The sequence below is a fragment of the Equus quagga genome, chromosome 17, assembly GCF_021613505.1.
Source record: "Equus quagga isolate Etosha38 chromosome 17, UCLA_HA_Equagga_1.0, whole genome shotgun sequence".
NCBI classification, from domain to species: domain Eukaryota; kingdom Metazoa; phylum Chordata; class Mammalia; order Perissodactyla; family Equidae; genus Equus; species Equus quagga.
This window is the reverse complement of record NC_060283.1, coordinates 25,694,090-25,718,579: the sequence shown is the minus strand read 5'-3', so window position 1 is coordinate 25,718,579 and position 24,490 is coordinate 25,694,090. Positions and strand designations below refer to the sequence as shown.

Genomic DNA, 24,490 nt, shown 5'->3' with positions numbered 1-24,490 from the left:
GTCCTGGAGGGCGGGAGCGAGGATGCGCGGCCCCCCTGCCGTGTAACAGGACAACAGGACGGGGACGGGCCACCCCATCCACACGGATAAATGAGAGCAGGTTTATACGTCTGTCAGCAGGAAGCTAAGGGCCTCCGTCCTCTTGGCTTCCTTTTTGTCTGTGGAGGAAGTCTGAGAAGATGGAGAAATTCCAGAACGTGGGCTTGAGGGGGGAGTCAGGGAAACAGCAGGATTGCTGGGCAGGACTGAGAGCCCGTCCGAGGTTGGCGACCATGCGTTTGTCAGGGAACCATCCTGCCTGTGGAGCGGCTCACCATTCCACGTTGGTTTCCTTAGCCCCCCCCCCCCCCCCACGCACCTTTGTAAATATCTGTTTATGAAACTCTCCTCAGTGGCTTTGTCTGAATGTGCCGTCTGCTCCTGCCAAAACCCTTATTGATAGGGTACTCTATCAACATGAGCTATTATTACCAACCCTAATAATGAAGAATAATAAAGGGAGAGTCTGTGCATCACAGGGAGTGTGTACAGATTGGCGCAGGTCAGGGCCAATGACGGTAAAGCCTTCTGCTTGCACAAGGCTTGCTTGTTTAGAAGCCGCTTTCATTTTCTCATGTGACCCAGCCTCTGGCGTGGTGCTCTGCGCATCTCCAAGCTTTAGGTACTTGCCAAGCAGACACCCCTGCTGTGGGAAGGTTCAATCGTTATTCTCATTTCAGAAAGCTTGAAATGAGCTGAGGGAAAATACTTGACATTTATGGTAACTTGGAGCCAAATACTGTGACATTACTGACCGTCTGTGGTCCAGTTGTATTTTTGTGACAGCGTTTGGTAGGCCGTTGGAATGTTGGCCCATGCGATGCAGAAAGGAAATCCAATAAGTTTGCATCCTGTTTAAAAGAAGGACCAGCTCCTTCCCTGGGTGACACCCCCCGCTTTGAGTCTGCCAAAATGACAGCTGGGAGGAGAGCTCGAGGGGAGCCCTTAGTGGCCGTCCCTTGAAATCCCCTTGCTGACTATCGTGAAGATCACACAGAAGAATCCACCTGTGGCCCAAACGTTGCTGTGGTGTGGACATCCCACGGCTCTCAGGGATTATGCTTTTTTGGAAAGGAGACGTGAGAGGCGATAGTGGAAGTATTTTTCCTTGATGCGTTTCTCTGGATTCTTCCGTCTCCTGCGCGTCGCTCTGCCCTGGGCGCTGTGGAATCTTCCTCGGACAAGCCTCGGGCGTGGCTGCTTTCATTTTCCCATCTTTCGGGGGACGCCCTGGCCTGGTCCCTCGCTTCCACTCCCCTGGGTTACTCCCGCCATGTCTCCGGTGGTCTTCCAGCCTCGAGTTTCCTCCACTTCAGTCCCCCTGCACGCCCCTGCTGGTTTGATTTACTGAAAATACTGTCATTCTCCTATTCACAAACTATCAAGTCTCTGTACTGCTCATAAAATAGAATTCAAAATCTTTTGCAGGGCGGTCGAGGCCTGTCAAGGCCTGGCCTCACCATTCCTTTGCAGATCCATTTCTCCAACTGCAACCTGTCACTTCAGGTAGTTTGCCAGACTCCCCATGGCCCGAGTGTGCTCCCCTCTGCACGCTGTAGCCATTCTCGCCGTTCCAGATGCCTCCGCCTCTCCTATCCGTAGTTATCCTTGAAGGTTGGGCTGAAGCCCCTCCTCCAGGAAGCCTTCTCTGATCTCACTGACGATGAGGAGCTCCTCCTAAAGTTTTCTGTAGCAGAAGTCCAGACCCCTGGCCTTTTAAGATTACCTTCTCTATTTACTTCTCTTTTTATAAGAATGCATCAGGAAGAACCAATAGCTTTCATCTTGCGTATCAATTCTTGTGCTTTCATTGATTAGTCATGTCTGCCACGGGCACAGGGTACGAGAGTTGCGGCATGAGCGATTCCTACTTCCCTTTAATGGAATAGCTCACCTCCACCATCGGATGGTAAACCTTCTGAGGTCAGGGACGTCTTCCACGCTGTGTGGGGTGGGTATCCACATAGTCAGCAGGCAACAAGTGTGCGCCGGTTTCTGTTTGGGTAGAAATCTGAGGGTTGCTTAATTGGAGGGTTTTGGCTTAAAACCAAAATATAAGGAGAATCTGGTAGAACAGTCACTGTCTTGTTTTGAAGCTGCTCTTTACAACTTGGCTGTTTTTTGAGCCGCCAGTTTGGAAATTGATGCGCTTTCCAAGTGTCTGCGCATCCGTGGATGGATGTCTTCGATCAGTGGTTCTCTGTGCTTTTCTCCACGCCGCATGCCCTTTGATGATGGTTTTCACACGCTGGAAGGATTCTGCAAGATTCACCTCCTTTCTCTCCCACTGTTGGAATGCAAATGTGGGAAAGGGGTATTGTAAGAATAACCTTGAATGTACTCTCGTCAATTTTTTTAAATGGGTAAAAAAAAGTATCAAATTTCAGCCCGTTAGTATCATTTGTAATATATTGGCATAATAACAAGGTTGAAAATTGTTGCCTTCATCAGTGGTTTCATCAGTTACTGAAACATCATAGAATCAAAAAATGTTATAGCTCTTCTGAGGTCAAGGAAGCTGGCATATAATCAGATTTTTCAGCCTTTAATACCAAAAAGACATTTTTACATTAAAAACACAGCCCCCACAAATGAGAAACTGAGGGAAAAAGATGTCTAAAGTGTTCAAATGGACACTGTTGGTTAAGACCAGAGACTGATATTAAACATGTGTGCTCCATCTTATAGAAGTTACTGATGACACAGGGCTGAGATCTCCCCCTGAACGTGGACTCAGTTTAACGGAGAGAGTTTCAAAGCCCTAATAAACCAATAGAGAGGGAGGGGCCAAGTGGAAATCTTGGAAGTTAAAGGCTGGCTGAGAGATTCTGCTCTGAGTCAAACCCATTGCCAACAGCCCCGTAGTGGTGGCTGGAGATGGGAGGATAAGGATGGGGGTGGGGTTGGAAAGGCTGTGTTTGAGCCACAGATGACCGATCAGAGGGGTTTCTGTGACCTTTAAAAATATTCCAGCTTTGAAACAATGCTTATGACGAGTGTTGATACGATTACAACATAGCCTTGACGTTGTTGTGGCTCAAGTCACCAGTGAAACACATTTTTGCCACAAAGGATGTTAAGTCCAGATTCAGAACTGAGATAGAAACAAAGTTGATGCCCAAACATCCAGGCAGTTCATTAAAACAACCAGACAATGGGGTGGGGAGGGTAATGGGGTCTTCAGTCTAACGATGTAGCACCTGCCAGCCAATCAAAAACGATGATTTGGATGTTTCCATTTTTACCTGTTTATGGTTGGTATCCAGAGTCAAAGCCCCAGAGAACCACGTGGTGCAGTGTCCTGGTCAGCAGCACTGGCTGTGGGGTGGACTTGGGTTCCAAGCCCAGACTGTCATCCATTAGCTGTGGGACCTCGGGCAAGTTTCAAACTCTCTGAGTCTCTGTGTCCTCCTCTGCAAAGGAGAGAAAAGAATTATATTATTTTTATTCATTGTTATTAAGGTACAGAACAGAGAAAATATTAGGCACTCATCTATGGGGTTGTAAGAAGATTAAACACGGTAAAGTCTGTAGCAGTTCCCAGAGCTTCTGGGCCACAGGAAGTGGTCACGAGACGGCGGCCATCTTGCCCTTTCAGACTGTGTGACGTGACTGATGGAGTCAGCGCAGGGACCAGCTACGAGAAGTAAGTCTTTAGGATCTTGCCATTTTGTGGCTTCCAGTCCTGTGGAGGTCTTTATTTTCTTATTCTGTTCTTAAATTCTGTTTCCTCCGGAAATGTAGGGATTACGGCAACGCTCATTGTCCCTCCCCTTCTCGTGGGGCTTTAAGCTGTGCTTGTACCCGCTATTCTCTGGCTACACCGAAGACTTCTATGCGGCTGCCTTGGCCCAGCATGCCCGTTCCACTTCTCCACCCGCCAGACTGCTGTCTGGGCTTCGGGGGGCACCCAAGCAAAAGTCAGAGCTTCAGAATCTTCTTGGAAATCTCCTCCCTCCACACACATCCCACGCCACCCCCTTCACAGGCGAAGTTTCATTTGCTCCGACATACTCTGTCTCACGTTTTGCTGGTCTCCATCTTAGTGGTTGTTATTTATACCTGTCCCCCCACCGCCCATTCCTCCCCGCACTACAGACTGTGTGTGAGAGCAGAGACCAGTGTCTGCCGCGACCTCCCTCGTGTAACCCCTTCTCACTGTTGAACAAAGATTGATGGGATGAATGGGTGGATGGCTGGGTACCAGGGTGGCGGTGGGACCTCCCTCCCCCACCCCGAGGACACTTCTCCTGAGGTCTACCCAAGACCTTAGAAAGATAAGACACCACGACGCGTTGGGTCTTGTCCAGGCAGGAAGTGCGTGGCCGAGCCATAAAGCCTGCAGGGTCCACAGTCACGGGCGTGGGTTCGAATCCCAGCTCTGCATCCAGTTAACCTCGTGACCTCAGACCTAAGTCCTCTGTGCCTCCCTGTCCTCCTCTGTAGGCAGTACCGCCTCCCTCGTGGAAGGTATAAGGTTTAACGGGAGCCCTGTGAGTACGACGCTTATACCCGTATCTGACATAGGATTAAAGCTAGATATGGTTTTCCCCTCAAATTTTAGCTCAGGAAGCCTTTCCTGACCCTGAGATTCTTAGTGGACACAACCTACCCTCCGACTCATCCCCGTTGCCATCTGCCCTGTCTTGATGGGACTTCTTCCTACCCGAAATTGCCTTTTGCCGCTGCTGGTTTCTTGCCCTCTCCGCCGCTGGCAATGCCCAGTCCACGAGGAAAACAGGGCAGTTTGTTCCTGCAGCTGACCAGCATCTGGAGGCTTAAGAAATGTTGAGCGAATGATTGAATGAATGACTACCAGCAGAGAAGGGGTTTGCCCTGGGGAGAGCCGTTACTCCCAGTCGCGTCTCATTCTTGCCAGGTTGGGAGAGGCACATTGATCTGATTGACAGGAGGGCTAACCCCCCAGCAAACATCCTAGTCTGTTGCGTTTGGTACCAGCTAGGGGGCAGGGAGTGGGCTGGGTGGACCACATACTAGCCTTTGTAGATTTTAAAATAACCCCAGAGGAGAAAGACACCAGCACGAGGCGAGTCCCAAGGGGAGGGGATTTGAGAAGGGACTGAGGGCACAGACTTGTAATAAACCAAAGAGAAGGTGTCGGAAAGGATAACAAAAGATGCGCAATGGCTGGGTCGCCATGGAAACACCACATGGCGCCTGGACCGGAAGACGAGCTGCTTCTTCAAAGTGAATTTCAACTCTGCAGCTTGAAATCCTCCATCCCTCTGTGACCTGATCCGTGGATTTGCCCATAAGCAGCTGAGAAGTAGAGGTCCTGGCACCAGCAGCCCCGAGGAGCTAGAGGTCTGCCAGACAAACAAACGTCTGTGGGAGCGAAAGGACTTGACCGAGATGGGGAGCTTGCGCCGGTGAGCCGCTCACCGCAGGAGGACCTTTCTACATCTACCCCAGCTGGCGTTCCGGGGCTCCCCCAAACCAGGGTGTTCCCACATGATCTGCAGGGACCTTGCACATCAGGGTCACCCTAGGGAGCTTCATAGAATTGCAGAATCTCCAGCCTCCCCCCAAGACCCCTGGGTCAGACGGCAGGGGTGGGGTCTGGGGAATCTGAATTTTCCATTTCCCCTGGTGAAATTTATGCACACGGGAGTGTGGCAACCAGCGCTTACAGCCCGCTCCTCTGACTACAGGCGGCCAGGGACGGAGTAAAGGGCGGTGGGTGAGGCAGGGGCCGGAGCATCAGTCTCAGCGGCACAGAAACACGGGTGAGGGGTGAACTGTGAGTAGAAGCATGAGGAGGTGGGTGAAGGGGCTGCAGGCTCTCTGAAGTGAGTCAGCCTGGGTTTGAATCGAGCCCCTATGGCTCCGGAGCTGGCCGTGCGGCCTTGTCTGTAAAATGAGATGGATTATAAGAGCGCCTCCTGACAGGGCCATGGTGAGGGTTCAGTGGGCTCATATCTGAACAGAGCAGGGCGTGGGCGGGCAGGGCCACAAGGTAGAAGAGGCTGGGTCTCCAGGTTTGGAGAGGAACAAGAAGACCCTTTCGGACTTCGAGAATTCAACTTTTATGGTGTTCAGCCGCTGAGGATTGGGGGCTGTTTGTTACGGAGCAGCTGGCCTTCCCTGACTAACACCAGGCTGTTAACAAGTGGCCTGCGACCCGGGAGGTTCAGCTGCTTGTGAGTCTGTGGAAGGATGCTCTGTGGAAGGAATGGGCAAAGGGGATCCAGCCTTCGGCTTGGTTAAAAGCTTCTATGGCTGCTCCCCAAATTCTCTCCAGGAGCCTTATCTATATGGTTGGAAGGGAAACTTGGAAAGAGGGCGGCTCCCTCCCACAGACTCAGCCTCCAGGAGTCGATCTTTCCCCAGAGGCAAAATGACTCTCTCAGTTAACTTCCAGCAGATCTGGTGGACTTGATGCCTGCTGTCCACACATCAGAGAGAGAGAGTTTTGCTTCTCCGCTAGGAGAGAGTGTGTGTGAGTGTGAGCATGTGTGTGAGCATGTGTGTGTTGTGAGACTGTGTGCTCGTGTGTGTGTGAGCTTGAGGAGGGGTGGTGGGAGTGTGGTACCAGCCAGCGTCCTGGGAAATATCCCAAGTCACAAAATAAACAAGGAAGCTTTTCCTTCCTGGTGGTAATTTAAAACAGTTTAATACTAAAACAAACAACACTTTGACATCAAACACAAAACGTCACATGAATTTTAAAGATAGAACTGGAGATTTCAAGAAAGAGTCCCCGTTGCTCCAGAAGATGGCCCATCCCCTGGAGAAGGGGTTACCCTCCTCCGCCTCCAGAGCCGCCCCTTGGAAGGAAAGTTTGAGAAACACTGATCCAGAGACCAGCGGATCCTAAATACAGCTCCATAGACGGGCTTGGGGCTGGCTGTGTGTAGGACTCACTTTGGACACTTGCTGGGCGTTCAGATTCTCACGCCCGCCCCAGAAAGCCTAATTCAGCAGGGTGGATAAAGGGTGTGTGTGTGTGTGTGTGTGTGTGTGTGTGTGTGTGTGTGTGTATGTATCTCTCTATCTTGCTAAATTGTTTTTCTTTTCTTCTTTTTTTTTTTGGTGAGGAAGATTGTCACTGAACCAACATCTGTGCCAATCTTCTCTATTTTGTGTGTGAGACGCCACCACAGCATGGCTTGATGAGCGGTGCATGGGTCCACACCCAGGATCCGAACCTGCGAACCCTGGGCAGAAAACACTAACTTAACCACTACTCTACTGGGCGGGCCCCTCTCGCTAAATATTTTGAGGTACAGTTCACATACAGTGAAATGCACACATTCTAAGTTTATAGTTTGATCAATTTTGACAAATATTTATCCCCGAGGCTGTCACCCATGTCTCTAACGTGCCTCTTACCACTCAGTTCTCCCCAGCAACCACTGTTCTGATTTCTGTCACCATCAAGTAGTCTCATCTGTTCTAGAACTTGACATCAATCCGTGTTTCTCAACCTCGGCACGCCTGACGTTTTGAGTCGGATAATTCTTTGCTGTGGGGAGCTGTCCTGTGCGTGGTGGGACGGTTGGCCGAATTCCTGGCCTCCCCTCGTAACAGCTTCTACCCACCAGCTGTGACAGCCAGAATCGTCTGCAGACATTGCAGATGTCCCCTGAGCTGAGAACCACGGATATAAATGAAATCACGCAGTACATCTTGTTATGTCTCATGCCTTCTTTCACTCGGTATGTTTTTGTGATTTTTCCCTGCTGTTGAGTGTCCCATAATTTGTTCCTTCTTATTTTCGAGGGGGATTCATTGTAAGAATATGCCACAATTTATCCATTCTCCTGTTGGTGCACACCGGGGCTGCTTTCCTTGTTTGGTTTGTATGAGTAAAGTTACTATCAATATTCACGTATGTCTTTTTGTGACCATATATTTTCATTTTCCTTGGATAAATACCTCAGAGTGGAATTGCCAGGTCATAGGGTGGATGTAAGTTGAACATTTAAGAAGCTACCGGTTGTCTGACATGGGTTACCATTTTCCCTTCAACCAGCAAATGTGAGCCTTCCTGTTGTTTCACACCCTTGCCAACACTTGGCATTGCCCTTCTTTTTCATTTTAGCCATCCTAATAGATACACCATGGGATCTATATTTTTTACACCATCTTGGATAAGTCTCATGAACAGATGTATTAGTTATCTATTGCCGCATAGCAAATTATCCCAAAACTAGTGGCTTAAAGTAGCACTTACCGTGTCACAGTTTCTGAGGGTCAGGGTTGTGGTCATGGCGCCGCTGGTCCTCTGGCTCAGGGTCTCTCACAGGCTGCCGGGTTGTCCTCATCTGAAGGCTCGATCGGGGAAGGATCCGAGTTCACTCCCGCGGCTGTTGCAGGATTCAGTTCCCCCCGGGCGCCCTCAGGTCCTCCCCGAGTGGGCCTCTCCCTGGAGCAGCTCTCCGCATTGCAGCCTGTTTCAACAGAGGGGCGGGCGACATGGAATCTGATTCTTCTGTCACCTAATCTCAGAAGTGACCTCCCATCCCGTTTGCCGTTTCTGTTCATCAGATGCAAGTCACAAGGGCCAGCCCACGCTCAAGGGGCAGGGGTCACACAGGTGAGCAGACAGGGGATGAGGGGCCCCGGGAGCCATTGTAGAAGCATCTGCCACAGCAGCTCTGGTGTGAGAGGAAGCTTGGTCTAGACCAGAGCTTCTCAAACCCTCTGTGGGGAAAGGACCTGTTTGTTTTGTTTTCACATCTACTTATTTCATCACAAATGAGTAAAAGAGCGTTCATGTGCTGGCCACAATGCACACACCCCACTTTGCATAGCACTGGTCTACGCCCCAAGTCAAAAAAGTCTTTCCCACACTTATTGAGGGTTTGCTGTGCCAGCCTCTGGGCTAAGAGCTCTCTACCTGTTGGCTCATCTGCTCCTCCATCCAACCCCAGGAGATAGGTGCTATTGTTAGCAGGCTCATTTACAGATGAAGAAACAGAGAGGTTAATTAATCAGACCCAAGATCACACAGCAAGTAATTGGCAGAACCTGGACTCCAACCAGGCTGTCTTGTTTTAGAGCTTGGACACTGACCACCAGGCTGTATGTCAAACTCTTGTACACACGTTGGCATGCGTGAGTACCAGTGTTAGGGCCCGGAGGGGCAGAAGCTGGCAGGCCCCTCTCCCCTGGCCCAGCTCCCCTCTGAGGGGGGCTTCCCTGTGCTCAGCTGCAGACCCCAGGCACAGTGGCCTGTGTGTGGCATCGTCCAAATATTCTATGTCCAGCTCTCCTCTCTGCTCTCTCTTCTTTAAAGTTAGAGTATGAGGGGCAGAGCCGTCTGTCCTCTTCTGCAGCCGAGTCTGCTTGCCCACCCGTAACTTCCTGGTACTGTGATGCTTTAAGATGGATGCCCCAGCATGAAAACTCAAATTAATAGGCAGTCTTTCCGTGAAAAAATTAATCATGTCACAAAAGGGGTCACCTAGGTCTCTGGTAAGGTTAGCATTCGTTTACAGATCATTAACTACGTGATTAATTTCTCTTTTTTCCAACATAAACCCCATAAGGAAAGGCCAGCATCTGTCTTGTTCACGTCTGTGTTCCTAACATGTAGCATAGGACCCGCCTGTAGTCGGCTCAATAAATATTTGTTCATTAAATGAAGGTTCAGGTCCCCCCCCCCCCAACCCCCTGCCCCAAGCCATCTGTCTTAGCCCAGATGATGGGGAAGCTGAGCCCTCCGGAGGCCTCCAGCTGCTCTGCATCAGGAAGTGCATCAGGGATGCAGGAGGGGGTGGGGGAGGGAGGGCACGTCACCGAGCCCGGCTGGTGTCAAGACCAACTGCTGGATCTCGAGATGTCATCTTCTAAAAGGCCAGGGAAGACACTGTTGGGAGGGGTAGTGAGGAAGAAGGGAGAAGAATTCAGTGAGTGTCTGACTTCCAGCTCACAGTGGTCCAGTTGGGACTCTTGGCACATCTGGGCTGCCCTTGGGTAGACACAGAGCATCCCTGGGGGTCTCACACCTGAGGGGCCGCTGAGAAGCCCCAGGGCAGGTGGCAGGAGGGGCGGGCATGGGAGTGATGCGAGGCACTGTGGAGCTGTGCCCACATGAAGCTGCTCGGCGTCTGAGGAAGTGGTCTGAGCCCCGGAGACAGGTGAGGCAGGACGAGCCCGGGAGAAGCGTCAGAGGGGCTGATGCGCCATCTGAGAGCTTCTCCTGTCTCTGCACCTGCGATGCCAGGAACCACTGGGCATTCTGGAAACTTCCCTGATTCATCCTGCACCTGTATTTCTGGGCCCTCTCCCCTGGATTCAAGGGACGTTTGGAGAGAGAATCCCTGTTTCCAAGCCCGCCCCTCCCACATGGCTGTAAGGCTTGTGCGCAGGTCCTTCTAGAGGGACTGCTCCCTGGGGCGCTGCTTCCTCCCAGGCATTCTTGCGCTCCACCTGTAATCCTTGCCCGGGCCCCTCCCTCAAGTCCCGAGCCTCTTTTCTGCCTTTTGGGAGCAGACATTGAAGCTATTTAAGTGGAAACAGATGCAATTGAAAGATGTGGCGGAACCAGGGTTTTGAAATGTAATAAATAAGATTGTACAAGAGAACGAGATAGGTTCTCAGCTGCTGCCTTCACTGCTTGGAGAGGCTCACGTAGCAGTGATCAGACGGCTCTCTGCCTGGTCAACGGCTAGAAGTCACTCTCCACTAAAGGCAGCCATTGCCACACAGGATAGTGCCAAGACAGGCAGGAATAAACAGCGAGTGTGGATGCTTTGGGTGGACTCAGAGAGGTCGGGGAGGGGGTTGGTGCTACCCTAGGCAGAATTTCTCTACACCAGGATCGTGATCTCCTGGGATGCTCGTTAAAGATGCAGTGCATCCATATAGGATGCTCTTGGCTGCAAGTCACAAAGACCCCAATTCAAACCATCGTGAACAATAACAGTACTGTTCGTTAAAGGGCAGAGGTAAGACAAATTTCAGGTTTGCTTGACTCGGTGGCTTAATGACACTGTCACCAGAGACGCAGCTTCCTTCTGTCTCTCCACCTGGCTGGCCATCACATCGGCTTTGTCCTACAGCTGACTGTCCTTGCAGTCACCAGCCGGGGCCACATGCTTCCTGCCCAGCGGGGGAGACGATCTCTTCTGCTACTATGGGATGCAAGTCCTTCTGTTCTGTCTGGGTTGGCTTCCCCAGGACAGGTGCCAACTCCTGGGCCAGAAACAGTCCCCAAGATAATGCCAAGAACTGACAGGATCAGGCCAAAGGGAAGCGGAGGCTGGAGTGGGACCCAGAAAACCAGGTGACCTGGAGGCAAGGCAGAGGGGAGGGGGCATGGATACTGATGGATGAGCAAGACAAGTCCAGCCTCCTGCTCTGGGGGTGCCTTTGAAGCCCTGGTCACAGGCTCCTGAGCTCATCAGGGGCCCACAAACTGAGACGCATAGAGCCGGGAGGAACGGGGACCCAGGCTCTGCGGAGACTAAGGCAACACAGGGTGAGCCTCACTCAGAACTGAGCCAGATGACAAGTTCTGCAGGACACATGCAAAATTGGCCAGATTGGATCAAATTGGGAATTCATCAACGGCTCTTTTGTAAAATGATTGAACTGGGATGAAACCAAATACAAATACAAAAGTGTTCCCCAAACCAGCCAAACGGCCTTCTTTCTGCCCCAACAAGTGGCAGGATGGGACGACGCCCAGAAGCCGGCGCGTGGTCCGGCGGCCCGCGGAAAGCCGAGCGCTTTTGTGCTGGAGAACAGGAGGGAGTGGCTGTGAATCGAAGCCCGGGATGCTCTGATCTCCACTTAGCATCCAGCATCCAAGGCAACAGGGACGTTTTTGAGAAGCAGCTGCAGGACAGTGGGAATGACACAAATGTGAAGCCAAAATCTCTGGAGGCTCGGTTATACAGCACTTGTCAATCGTCTGACCTTGAACTTCCTCGAGCCTCCGTGTCCTCCCGGTGAAATGAGTAATAAATGGAACTCAGGCTTGGATGACATGTTAGAAGTGGACACGTCTTTGTGGAGGATCAAAGGACGTGGGGACGTCAGTCACTGCTCTGTGTGTCTCCTCCCGAGGCCCTGGGCCGCAGCCATCCCCCACCCTTCCCTCTGCCTTCCGATCCCCGTTCCTTCAAGGTCCAGCTCTCCGCCGGCTCCTCCATGGCCCCCTGGACCCTTCCGCTTCCTGCTCCTGTATAGTCTGCTCCCCCATCGGTTCTTTCCAAGACTGCCGGCTGCCCGCTTTGGCGCTGCTGTCCGGGACTGCCCAACACCCCTGTCACTCGCTCTCCTGTTTGCGATTCTCTCCCCGACTCACCTGTACCTGCAAATAGAGAACTGTGTCCCCACCTCTTTGTAGCTCAGAGTAGGAATGGAACAAACCTTGAAATCCATCCCCTGCCCCTTGGTGACAACTCAGAGGTGAAGTCACCTGCCAAAGTTACTGGCTCTGGCGTAGTGTCCGTGCTAGAAGCCAGGCCTCTCGGCCAATGCCCAGTGACACTCTCAATGGGCTGGAGGTGCCAAGAGAACCTGATTTTGCAAATCATTCCAGTCTCTTCCCAGGCGACTAGTCGCTCTGTGTGTCAATGACAAACATTTCTGCTGGGGGGATGCTGTGCCTGGCACAGGCTCAAAGGCAGCAAAAGGTTTGGGATCCACGGATGCTGTGGGCGCAGGAGCCAGACTGACGTCGGTTTAATCCTCTGCCACTCTCACTGTGTGCCCCCGGGCGGCTTCACCCCGTCTCCGTCAGCAATGCTCTGGAGCCCGTGGGCACCGGGCATGCCCTGCACACAACAGGAGAGCCGTGTCCTTGCTGGGGTGGCATCCTCGCCTGCTGGGCGGTGTTTCCGAGAGAGGAGTGGAGTGTTTTAGCCCATCGAGGCCCCTTAGGGAGTTCTGGGGAATATGGGAGCAGTGCAGGGGCAGCAGCCACAGGCGGCCTGCAGGAGAGGCTGGCTCCAGCCTCTCGCCCCGCTGGGCCCTGCTGCACCTCCTCATGCGTGCTGCATCTGTTGTCCAGTCAATGAGGAGAATTAGGAGTGCCCCTGTCACCAAGGTCCAGCCTCCCTCGGGAATGGTTGGGCACAGAGTGTCAGCAGGGCAGACATGCAGGATTTATCCCTCTGTAATGAAATGCTGAGGGTGCAAGTACTGTCGACATGAGCTTTGAAACAGTGTAAACTTTTAAACACGCTTCCCAACTCCCGGGCGGAACAGCCTTGACCCCTAGCCAGCCCTCCAGCGGCCACAGGGAGCAGAGGGCAGGACAACGAACGTGGAGGGCAGGAGGCTTCCGGGGGGACCCTGCCGAGGGTCGGTACCTGCCTTAAGCTGGGGGTCTTTGTGGGCGCCCACTCAGGGTGCCAGCATTTCAAGCTCTAGACCTGCTCGTCAATCCCGATTTCCTGGGGACTGGGCAGGCCGCTGGTGTTTCTGCCTGTCACACGACTTTGAATTCCTCGAGTAGGAGATATTTCAGCCTAACGGAGGCAAAGATAGAAGATCCAGCTCCGGTGGGACGAAGCCTTGTGTCCTTAAGCCTTGGCAAGCAGGTGGGCCTTTAAGTAAAGAAAAAGATGCCCTTTCCTCCAGGCGAACTAAGCCCTACCCCAGGGCACACAGCTGGGCAAAAAGTACACATACTGCATTTCACAGCACTGTCAACCAGGCACCTTGGTGCAGTGCACAAACCAGACAACTGAACATGGCAGCCCTAGCCACAGATACATATTGCATGCTGCCCATGAGTAGACACCAGGGACACAGGAGGACAAGACATAACCCCTGTGCCTATGGAGCTCACACACTGGTGGGAGAGACTGGCTACAAACAGGCCAACCTCTGATGAAAATAATATAGGGTGAGCTCAATGCTGTAAAGCAAAGAGCAGGATGTGGGGGTAGGAAGGGACAGGCTCTGGCAAGGGACTTAATCAGAGAGGTGGAGTTGGGTGGGTGGTTTAAGGGGTGGGCTCGGGGGCCAGAAGCCAGATCCGGAAAGACTTCAGCCTGTTTGAGAAGCAGGGGCTCGGCAGCTGGAGGGGAGCAGACGGAGAGGGGCTGGGGGCAATGCCAGAGAGGCGAGCAGGGCCAGGCAAGCCCTGAGAGGTCACCGCAAGGAGTTTGGGTTTTGTTCTAAGTGAGGTGGGACCACTGGCGTTTCCGAGCCATTGGTTGCAGAAAGAGAAGGAGAGAAGGAGTAAGAGATTGAGACAAGGAGGGGAGAAAACAAAGAGACAAGTGGCACAGATGAGAGCGGGGGATGGACGGACCGGGAGATGGACGAACAGAGCCGGCATCTGGCGGGCTCAGGATGCTGTGGATTCTGTTGGGCTCAGAGACGATCTGTTGCTTTCCCAGGTGCTGCTCCTCAGAGCAGCAAGGAGCCACACCCTCCCTCTGCCTCCTGGGAAAGCGCAGGTCGTCGCTTCTCCCTGTGGGTGGACAACAGGCGGGACGTCCTCTTGTGGGCTAATCACAGTGATTTGTGTTTGCAGTTCAACGTCCAAAAATCCGCGGAGCCCGTGCAGCCCCGAGCGCTCCTCAAGTTCCCAGACATCTACGGCCCCCGGCCGGCCGTGACGGCCCCAGAGGTCATCAACTACACGGACTACACGCTGAGGCCCACGGAGGAGCCGGCGCCCGCCAGCCCCCAGGCCCCGAGGGACAGCCGCCTCAAGAGGCAGGTCACCGAGGAGCTGTTCATCCTTCCTCAGAATGGTAGGGGTCTCCAGCCGCTCGCTGTCCCCTGGGCGACTCTCCTGGGGGCCAGGGCGGGGAGGAGTGTTGAGAGCATCTCTATAGATGCTGGGCGTGGCCAGCCCCGGCATCCGCTGCATTTAACACCGGGCAGGCAGATGGACCCAGGGCCTCGGAGTCACAGTCCTTTATTCCTGCTGCCGTGGGGCCACGTCGCATCCCCTTGAGGCCTCCAGCTTCCCACTGGGAACTGGAGAGTCCCTTTCAAACCGTGTGTGCAACTGTGGAGAGGGGATAAACAGCCGGGATTAAACCACGGGCTTCAGAGTCCTAGGATTAATTCTCTGACCTTTTATATGCTCACTGTGTGGCCTTGGTGATGTTGCTAACTTCTCTGGGTCTCAGTTTCTTCATCTATCAAACGGGATCGTACTATTACCTGCCTGGTAGGGTTGTTGTAAAGTGTAAATAAAATAATGCATATAAAGTGCTCAACTTAGGGCTTCATGCAAAGGACGTAATCGAGACATATTATTATTACTCTTTCTTTTCTCATCAGCATCAGCATCAAGAATGGCACCCCTTCAGGGCTGCAGGGCTGTGCTGGACACGGGGACGGATTTGTGAAGCAGAGACACAGTCCCTAACCCAAGGAGAATGGAGAGTTGTTTTAGGGAGGCAAAAAATACAGCCAGGAGAATGGCTTGCTGTGTGGCTCGGGGTTTTGTTTTGGTTGGAGAGGGAGACGGTGGGAACAGAGGCAGCGCAGCCGGCTGTGACATTGACCTCCCTCGGCCTGACACATCTAGCCTGGATACAGCCGTACCTGACGCCAGCCACTGAGTGGGTGACCCCCAACTCAGCCCAGAACACAGTGATCAGCCCGGGGTTGCTTCAAGAACAGATTTACGTAGTGCCTGTGGCATGAACGAATCCTGGTGGGCTTTTTGCCTCCAGGTTTGCAGCCCACGTTTAGATAGATGTAAAATAGACTCATGGAGGACTCAAGAGCTTAAACTTGGAGGGCGGGGGGCAAGGTGCACGAGGGCCCCTGGGGGTGGTCATCATAATCGTAATCCCAGAAGGGCTCCCCTTCCTTGGGAAACCCAGTTTTCTCAAAGATGAAGCCAGAGTGGACACTCTCCACCAAGGAGGGCAGGAGAGCACATCAGAGTCTGGGACTTGGAAGAATTCAGAACACGTTCGTTCGTTTTCTCCATTTCATGGTTCCTCATTCCTTTCCTCCCCCTAGAAGGCAACGACCGAGTCCCGAGTCCACAGCAATCCATCAAGAGCTGATTAGTTCAGCAATATTGACCAGAGGCGAGGGAGCGGGGGGAGGAGGACGCCAGGTGGAACAGACACCGCCCCCACGATGTGCCCCCCACCCCGGCGTTGATGCTCAGTGGCTCCTTGCCGGCTTGAAGTGCTGTTTCTTGAAGCTGAGTCCCCTCCTGCGTTTCCAGCTGGTGCTGCCTTTGGTTTGATCTCCCCTTGGTCTTGATTCTGAAGGCTCAGGTGGTCTCTGCTCTGAGAGCTCTCGAGGCTGCCACCAAGCTCCTTCTGACACCGACCTTGCTGCGGTTGTCCCCGTGGTGCCCTTGGAAGTCACAAGCATTCTGCTTCTCTTTATGACCATCGCTCACATCCTGGTCTGTCTCTTCCTCTCTCACACCCTCCAGGGAGCGTTTCCACTACTTGCAGGAACCCAATAATGAACCGTTTTGGAAATTAAATGCTCCTTTATATTTCTGCCCTCGAAATTCATTCTGAAAATCGAAAATCTTTTAAATTTCCATATGCTTAAAGTGGAGGCTGCAGTAGCCGCTGGATCCTTTAATTCTTGTAAAACATCTGCTAAAGGGAATCTCCCAGATGTTTGGCTCCTCTTCAAGTGAGGGGCAGAGTGAGCAATATTTGTGGTTTTGGGAACTTCTGAATTAAAGATAAGGTCATCCCTCATCCAGCAAGTATTTATTGAACATTCGCTAATGTCAGATCCACTCTTCCTGACCTTGTCCCCCAGCGTCTGCTCCTGCCTTGTTCTGCGACATTTGTCTCCAGCTGTGAGCTCCTGGGGAGCAGGACCTGGGCGCTGTGGGAGAGGTGGAGCTGCAGACGGGCTGGGGATGGTTTCGCGGAAGCAGGGTGACCAGAACGAGTGACACAGGCTGTGACAGTTCCCCTTGCTGAAAGCTCGCCTTGGGCTTTTTCCCCCGCTTTACATGAGTTTAATGCTCACAGTAACTCTAGGAAGAAGGACCTGCTGTCATTCCCATTGTAAAGATGAGAAAACTGAGGTTCGAAGAAGTCAAGGATCTTCTCCAAGGTCACGTGACTGTTGTGCAACAGCTGGTGTCTGACACTGAGCCCGTGTCTTGCCGACTGGGTGGGCTGCCGCGGCCTCTGGAAATGTAATGCCCCGGACACCGGCATGGCTCTGGTGCAGCCACCACGAGTTCACCCCCTCCCCCCCGCACTAGGAAGCTCTGGTTTGGATTCGTGCCACAGGTGGCAGAGACGGGAAAGGTGTGATGCGGGGACAGGACCGCGGCGCGGGTGGCAGTGACGGCTTGCCCCTCTTCGCAGGTGTGGTGGAGGATGTCTGTGTCATGGAGACCTGGAACCCTGAGAAGGCTGCCAGCTGGAACCAAGCGCCCAAACTCCAGTACCGCCTGGATTACGACCGGCAGAAGGCGGAGCTGTTTGTCACTCGCCTGGAAGGTAGGCGCTTAGCTGACTTTCGCGGACTTCCATGTGTCCGTCTCCGCTGGAGGGGCTGTGCGGGCGGGACGGGGGCACCTGTGGCTGGAGGGAGCGCTGCTGCTGGGTTCGCACTCTGTCACAAACAGACCCGGAAATGCGGGATGCCTAGAACAGGGGTTTTTCTCTCTCTAAGTGACAGTCCAAAGGGGAGATCCCGGGTTGGTGGACATCCTTCCTCTGGATGGTGATTCAGGGACCGTGCTCCGTGGCTCCATAACCCCCTCAGGCCCCCTTGCCATCTACTGGGGATACTGGGAGAGGGCACAACTGGGCCTTAAAAGCCACAACCCGCACACGCATGCATCACTCCTGCTCACAGCCCGTTGGCTGGAGCCCAGTCACATGGCCACGGACTGCAAAGCAGCCTGGGAAATGTGGCCTAATGGGTACCAACAGGAAAAGGAAATGGGTTTTTGGTGAATCGCTAGCCATCTCTGCCCCAGGTGCCTTGCCGTTGGACAGGGCTTCATGCCGGACACAGAGGGTGTTCTGAATGGTCAGCAAAGCATCTGGATTCCTAGAGCCAGGTGGTCTTTCCCAGGGGGGTCAGGGTGTCCCTGGTCTACTTACTCTGACAATTCACTTTACCAACAGCAAACAAAGCTACGAGTTTGCAAAGAAATAGAGCTAACCATGGGCAACTCTGGCTCCTAAAAGCTGGAAGCCGTGGGCAGGATAAATCTGACTTCCATATTTAATTTAATTTTTTTGAGGAAGTGTTTTTATTTTTTCTTTCCTTTGTGGTGAGGAAGACTGGCCCTGAGCTAACATCCGTGCCCATCTTCCTCTACTCTATATGTGGGATGCCACCACAGCATGGCTTGATGAGCAGTGTGTAGGTCCGTGCCTGGGATCCAGACCCGTAAAACGCAGGCCGCCAAAGCAGAGCATGTGAACTTAACCACTATGCCACTGGGCCAGCCCCACCTTTTTATTTTCTTTCAAGATTTTTTAGTGTGTTCGTATACTTTATTACATGTGGTCTTCACAATCATCCCATTGCACAGATGGGAAATTGAGGCCTAACAACATCAGGTGACCTGTCCAAGATCACTCTGACTATTGGTGCCAGAGCCAGGGCTGAGCCCAGGGCCCCTGAAGCTCCGTGCGGAGCTCTTCCTATCAGGACTCAAGGCCCAGCTCCTCCTCTTCCCTTCCTGGGAGGCGCCGGCTGCCCCTTCTAACTGATAGCTGAGGCACCAGTCGATAAGCACGATAAGCACCCGGGTGCAAATTTCCATCCTGTGAAGCATTAAAGACACCAGAGTTCAGAATACAAAACACCATTCCCGAGGTAGCCCAAGGGGTTCACGCCACAAGTGGTTGGGTGGTAAGTACAGAACAATTACCTTTTCAGTAGCAACACTAGTGAAAGTCAGGGGGCAGTTGGCGGGCCCTGGCCCCCTGGGGACATCTCAGGGTCAGGAGGTCGGAAGGGCTCCGGGAAGCGTGAGTCTTGTCCCTGTTCTCTGGGAAGACCAGCGTGTGTGACGTTGGTCCCCTTGGAGGATCTGCAGTTTCTCAGTGTCTTGCTGAAAGGTGAGTCCACAAAGCCAGGCGGTCAGTCCGGGGTCTTCCAGACCCCAAGGCCATGACCTTTCAGCCGCATTCGGCAGCTCAGAGCAGGGCCACGCCCATCCCTCCGCTGATGCTCCAGAAGCCGCCTGTCTGCGCTGCTCTCTCCTTGCCTGCAGCCGTGACCAGCGACCACGACGGGGGCTGTGACTGCTACATCCAGGGCAGCGTGGCCAACAGGACGGGCTCTGTGGAGGCCCAGACGGCCCTGAAGAAGCGGCAGCTGCACACCATGTGGGAGGAGGGCCTGGTGCTGCCCCTGGCCGAGGAGGAGCTCCCCACCGCGACCCTGACGCTGACCCTGAGGACCTGCGACCGCTTCTCCCGCCACAGCGTGGCCGGGGAGCTCCGCCTGGGCCTGGATGGGACGTCCGTGCCCCTGGGGGCTGCCCAGTGGGGCGAGCTGAAGACCGCACTGAAGGTAGTGTGTCCTCTCCCAGGAGAGATGAAACCTGCGGGTGGGGGTGGAGCCTGGGAGGGCAGGACTGGGCCAGCGCTCGGGGCACACACTGCCGAGACCCTCGCAGCCCGGGTCGGGGTGTGAAAGTCAAGCTGGAGGCTTGAAAAGGGCGGAGGACTGGAGTAGACCCACAGCCCAGGATTTGGGACTCCTGGTGGCTTTGCTTCTCACCTGCCATGAAAGACACACACACTCACCCCCACTGCCACCACGGAAAACACCCTGTTCGGAGTGTATTGGCTCTGATGGCGACAGCAGTATCCCCATCTAAATTCATTTATGCTCCTTGTGCGCCTACCATGTGCCAGGCACTGCTGGGGAGATGAACACTGGGTACAGCCCCCTCTGCTCATAGAACAAACCGACTGGAGGGACAAATCGGGACAGACAAATGATGAGGGCAGTGGTGATGGTGACTGTGATGAGGATGATGATATCTGACCTGTGCTGAATCCTAAGACAGCCAAGAGAGACCTACCCAAAGTGTTCTGATGGAAAGTTCTAGAAGGCCTGGTGCACAGTGGTGTTTGGGCTGGACTTTGAGGAAGGGACTGGGGCTCGGGGCAGCCCCAGAGACCCGTGTCCTATGTGGTCACCAGCCCGGGATGGTTCTCCCCACCCCGCTGCTGCTGGGGAGCCATCAGTGGGAAAGAAGGGTCTACTGGGATGCCACACTGTGTGGAGAGGGGTTCCCTGGAAAGCTGACCGTTGTCCCCACAGGCCAGGGAGTGAGGGGTCGGGGAAGGTCAGGGCTGCAGGACCACGTGTGGTCACTCAGGCCCGTGGGTCCAGACCTCATCCAAGGGCCTGCTGTGATGGTGCCTGGAGAGAACTTTCTGGATGACCCATCTCTCTACCAGCTGGTCAGCGCCTTATCTGGAGACTGCACAGCCCACGAAATCTAAAATAGTTACGATCTGGCCCCTCACAGAGAAGTTTGCCGCCGCCTGAGCTAGGGTAATAAAAATACCAAGAAGAGGACGGATTCTTGAGCGGTTTCCAGGCTTCAGTGGCTGTGCTTAGAGCTTTACCCAAGTTCTGTCCCCAACGGACCAGGCAAGAGTGACGCCGTGACAACCCCATTTCCAGACAAGGCAACTGAGGCTGAGGGTAGTTCAGTATCCCGCCCAGGGTCGCCCAGCTGGGACACGGCAAGCTTGACCTCGGGGCCGGGATGGTCTGGATGTGAGGCCCGTGTTGTCCTCCCGCCACCGTACCACCACGTGTGAGGCCTAATGAGCAGGCGCCTTACTGTGGACGCTGCAGGAGGGGCAGGGGCCGCCTCACGCCCACCTGCTCCCCTTCTTCCTACGATCTCGTCCTTGCCTTCTTTTTGTCTCTTTCTCAGGCTCAGAAAATTGATGAAAATTGACAGCCACTCTCAGCGGGAACCTGGCTGTTGCCAGGCGCCCTCTCTAATTAGGGCGTGCTTTGGGACGGCTGTGGAATCGCAGCGGGGGGCCCTGGGAAGAGGCGCCGAGACGGGTTTACTCAGCTGGCAGAGCAGCTTTCTGTGGAGACGGAGGGGCTCCTCCAGGCCTTTGGAGGGTGTGGTACCACCTCCCAAAGGGCTGAAATCCAGCCCATCCTGGCAGACGTCTCGGAGACCTACCCCCTTCCATCCCTCCCCTAGAAGGACAAAAATCATTCATTCATTCCGCAGATACCTTGCCCGCTCTCCACCACACGCCAGGCACCGTGCCGGGAGCCAGGACACAGCATTGATTCAGACAAAGCCCAGCCCTCACGGCTCAACCCCACCATCCTCCTCGTTGTAGTGGTCACTGTTCCACAGATACGGTCTCACACCCGCCTGGACCACATCACCATGAACGTGAACAATCTCAGAGCGCAGCACGGAGTCAGGAGTAGGAGGTGGCGCTCTCAGTGTCTGAGGCAGGAGAGAGTCGCAAGGCCAGGCTAGGGAGCCCCTCGCCCCAGCTGGAGGGGGCAGGTGATTTGCACAAGGCGGGTGGAGCCCTCAGTCGCCGCAGCCCAGGAGACTTGCTTCTCTCGGTCGGAACGGGTTAACAGAGGTGTCAGCGGTGGCCCAGTTCTCTCGGAAGACACTCAGCCCAAAGTGGCGTGTGCGTCACCGGGAACCACAGAGCGACCCAGTCCGGGGGCAGCTTGAATGATTCATTGAGAGCCCAGGAGAAAGATTGGGGGGGGGGGGGGGGAAAAACCAGGGAGAGGATGGAGAAAGAAAGAGGGTTATTTTTGTCGGCAGGTGCTTAAGTTAAGGGCAGATGCTGTTCAAATTCTCTGGCTTTGGTGCAGCTGGCTGGGCTCATCCCCGGCTCTTGGGAGCCGACACCAAGGGAACGAGCCCTTCACGGGCTCATGGGTCCAGGCTCCTCTCACCTGGCCTGGGGGAAGCAGAGGGCTCAAGCCCGGTCACCTTGTGGCCACAGCCCAGGCCCACCGTCGACCCCCAATAAGTGCCCTTGAATCAGGAGGCTGGTGCCCCTCCCAGCTCCGCTGCCCCTCTCTGAGTTCCTAGGCAAGTCTCGGGGCCTCATTTCTCTACCGTGAAGGTAGAGGTCTGTCCACCGAGGGCGCCGGAGAGCCACGGGTTTAGATCTTCGGCTTTGCTGTTGGGCCAGACCTCGGTCCAAGGCTCGGTTTTGCTACGTACTGGCTACATGACCTCAGGAGGCAGTGACATGCCCTCTCTGAGCATCAGGGTCTTATGCTTCGAATGGCAACAATCAACGTCCCTCCCACTCTTGTGGTTAAGACGAAAGGGACGTCTCACCCTTCTTTCTCACAACTATTTATTGTGGGTCAACTCTGTGCTGGGTGCTGGGTGCTGGGGACCGCCCTCCGGAGCTTACAGCCTAGTGGGATAGATAGATAATTGCATCCAGCACTAAGTAGGTGTTGAATTAACGTTAGCTGCTATTAGTCATACCGTGGGCAATGTTCCTGGCAGTTCCAACGTTCCCGAATCATTTTATCATATGCCTAGTGGAGTCGTTGGGGTCACGCTGACATTTTTCCTGGATGAAAGGTGTGTGGCCTGGGCAGAGGGCCAGCCAGCTCCTCCATCCAGCCCGGCTCCCATTCACCCAGAAACAATGTTCCCACTTAATAACCTCGAGAAGTACTGGTTGACCTTCTTGGATAACGAACAGTCACGATCAAAGCAAACAGTTTCATGGTATATGGAATGTGCCAGGCACTATTCGAAACCATGAAATATTAACTCATTTAATTTCCACCACAACCCTGTTGGGTGGAGATATTATTATTCCCATTTTCCAGATGAAGAAATGGAGGTTTGGGAAAGTTAAGTGACTCACCCAAGGTCACACAGCTGGCAAGTGGCAGGATTGGCGCTCAGACCCACACAGGCTGGTTCTGGAGTCTTAGCTCTGTCCTTGGACTGTGACAGCCACCGGCCTCCTGTGGGGACTCTTTTGGTCATTTTTGACACTCAGTGGATTTGTCGGAATTCCTAACAAAGCCTTGTAGAAATGTCGGTGGAGACGCCCTGTAAAGCTGTAGACAGGGGGTGGGCGTTCCGGGTGCTTCACGGGGCGTCAGCACCTCCTGCAAAGCACAGAGACTGCCAGCCGTCTCTGGGTCCCGGCCCTCCCTTGTCTGCCTGGCCTTTCGTTGACGCAGTTGGCCATTCTGTTGACCAAGCTAGGCCCCTCTGAGCATTCGTACAGCACATTATTGACTCTCTCAGCCCTGCAGGGGCTGGAAGGAATTATCTTTTAAACAGAGTAATGAATCACAGCCCCCCACTGCCCCAGGAACCTGACAGGTCAAGGCAGTGGTTCTCAAACGGCATTCTCCAGAATCCCAGAGATCTACAGAGATGCCTCAGGAGCCTGGGGGTGGTGAGGAAGGGTGAGGGGGATTCTGGCCCTCTGCCCCCGCCGCATCCTGAGTGGCATCTCTTCGATCTGTTTTATATGTTGGGTGTGAATCCAAGATACGTGCATAATCACAAGAGTCTGTTTGCAAATGAAACAGACTCGTATTGAAACATACACCGCATGTAATTCCTCCGCGCCGCCCTCCCGTCCGCAGGGGTGTAGAACCCGGTGTTGGTGGGTACATGGTTTCCAGGATGCTGTTGGATACGGTCCCATGTGACCCCAGCCTTGGCATTCGTTATCGTGGCAGATGCCATCTCTAAGCGAGGCACCCGTCCCGTGTCCCGTCTTCTGTTCCAGGAGCCGTCTGCAGGAACGGGAGAGGTACTCCTGTCCATCAGCTACCTCCCGGCCGCCAACCGCCTCCTGGTCGTGCTGATTAAGGCCAAGAACCTCCACTCCAACCAGGCCAAGGAGCTCCTGGGGAAGGGTGAGCGGGGTGTGAGAGGGGACAGCCAGGGCGCCTCCCGCCTCCAGGGATGTGCGCAGGGGGAGGGGGCACCTGGGAGGGGTGGGGACCAGTGAGCAGGGAGGTGGAGCTCGAGTCCATCTGTGCCGTCGGCCTCAGGTGTGTCCTCCACCCCGAACTCACAAACTGATTCTGAAGGACACGCTCGATTCTTTAAACTCACGTCCTGGGTCAATGCCATCCATGCAGGCCCATGTGGAAGCCGCCTGGGGGTCCCCACCTTGCAGATCCACCAGAAGAAGCATCAGCCGTCCCCAAGCACACTCCAGCCTCTTGTGTCTTCCAGCCTTTGCCACCCTGCCATCCTCACACCAGCTGAACGTGGGTGATGGCAGAAGCTGTGTGGGTGTCAGGCTGGGCGGCCTGGAGTTTAGGGCATCTGTGCCCTATATCCCCAAAGAAGCATCTCTTCAACATTCTGGAAGCCTCAGTTTTTCCTTCTGGATACCCCAGCTCAGGCCTCAAGTCTTGGGGACCAGACAGGCGCTCTTGTCAGGGCAGGACAGCAGCGGTGGTTAGCCATATGATAGTGGCCCAGGAGCCAAGTGCTCCTGGCAGGATATAAATAAATAGACATTTATAGCAGCATTCATGTAAAGAATTGCCAGTGCGATCAGAATCTTTG

At 54.0% G+C, this 24,490-nt stretch overlaps 1 protein-coding gene and 1 long non-coding RNA gene across 3 annotated transcripts in view; one reads left to right on the top strand and one right to left on the bottom strand.

The window, feature by feature from the left end:
* SYT13 (synaptotagmin 13) overlaps window positions 1–24,490 on the top strand; it is a 43,022-nt gene that overhangs the window by 13,966 nt on the left and 4,566 nt on the right. Inside the window, exons 2-5 of the mRNA XM_046643000.1 lie at window positions 14,504–14,726; window positions 17,295–17,429; window positions 19,166–19,467; window positions 23,697–23,826. Of these exons, the coding sequence (XP_046498956.1) occupies window positions 14,504–14,726; window positions 17,295–17,429; window positions 19,166–19,467; window positions 23,697–23,826 (790 nt within the window). The remainder of the gene's footprint in view (window positions 1–14,503; window positions 14,727–17,294; window positions 17,430–19,165; window positions 19,468–23,696; window positions 23,827–24,490) is intronic.
* LOC124228459 (uncharacterized) lies at window positions 350–8,685 on the bottom strand. Of its 2 annotated transcripts, none has more exons than XR_006885719.1 (3): window positions 8,237–8,685; window positions 3,285–3,452; window positions 350–2,326 (listed from the first exon to the last, which is right to left on the bottom strand). It is a non-coding gene; the product is annotated as an uncharacterized LOC124228459 (long non-coding RNA). The 2 variants fall into 2 exon arrangements; XR_006885720.1 differs by having other exon boundaries at window positions 350–2,314.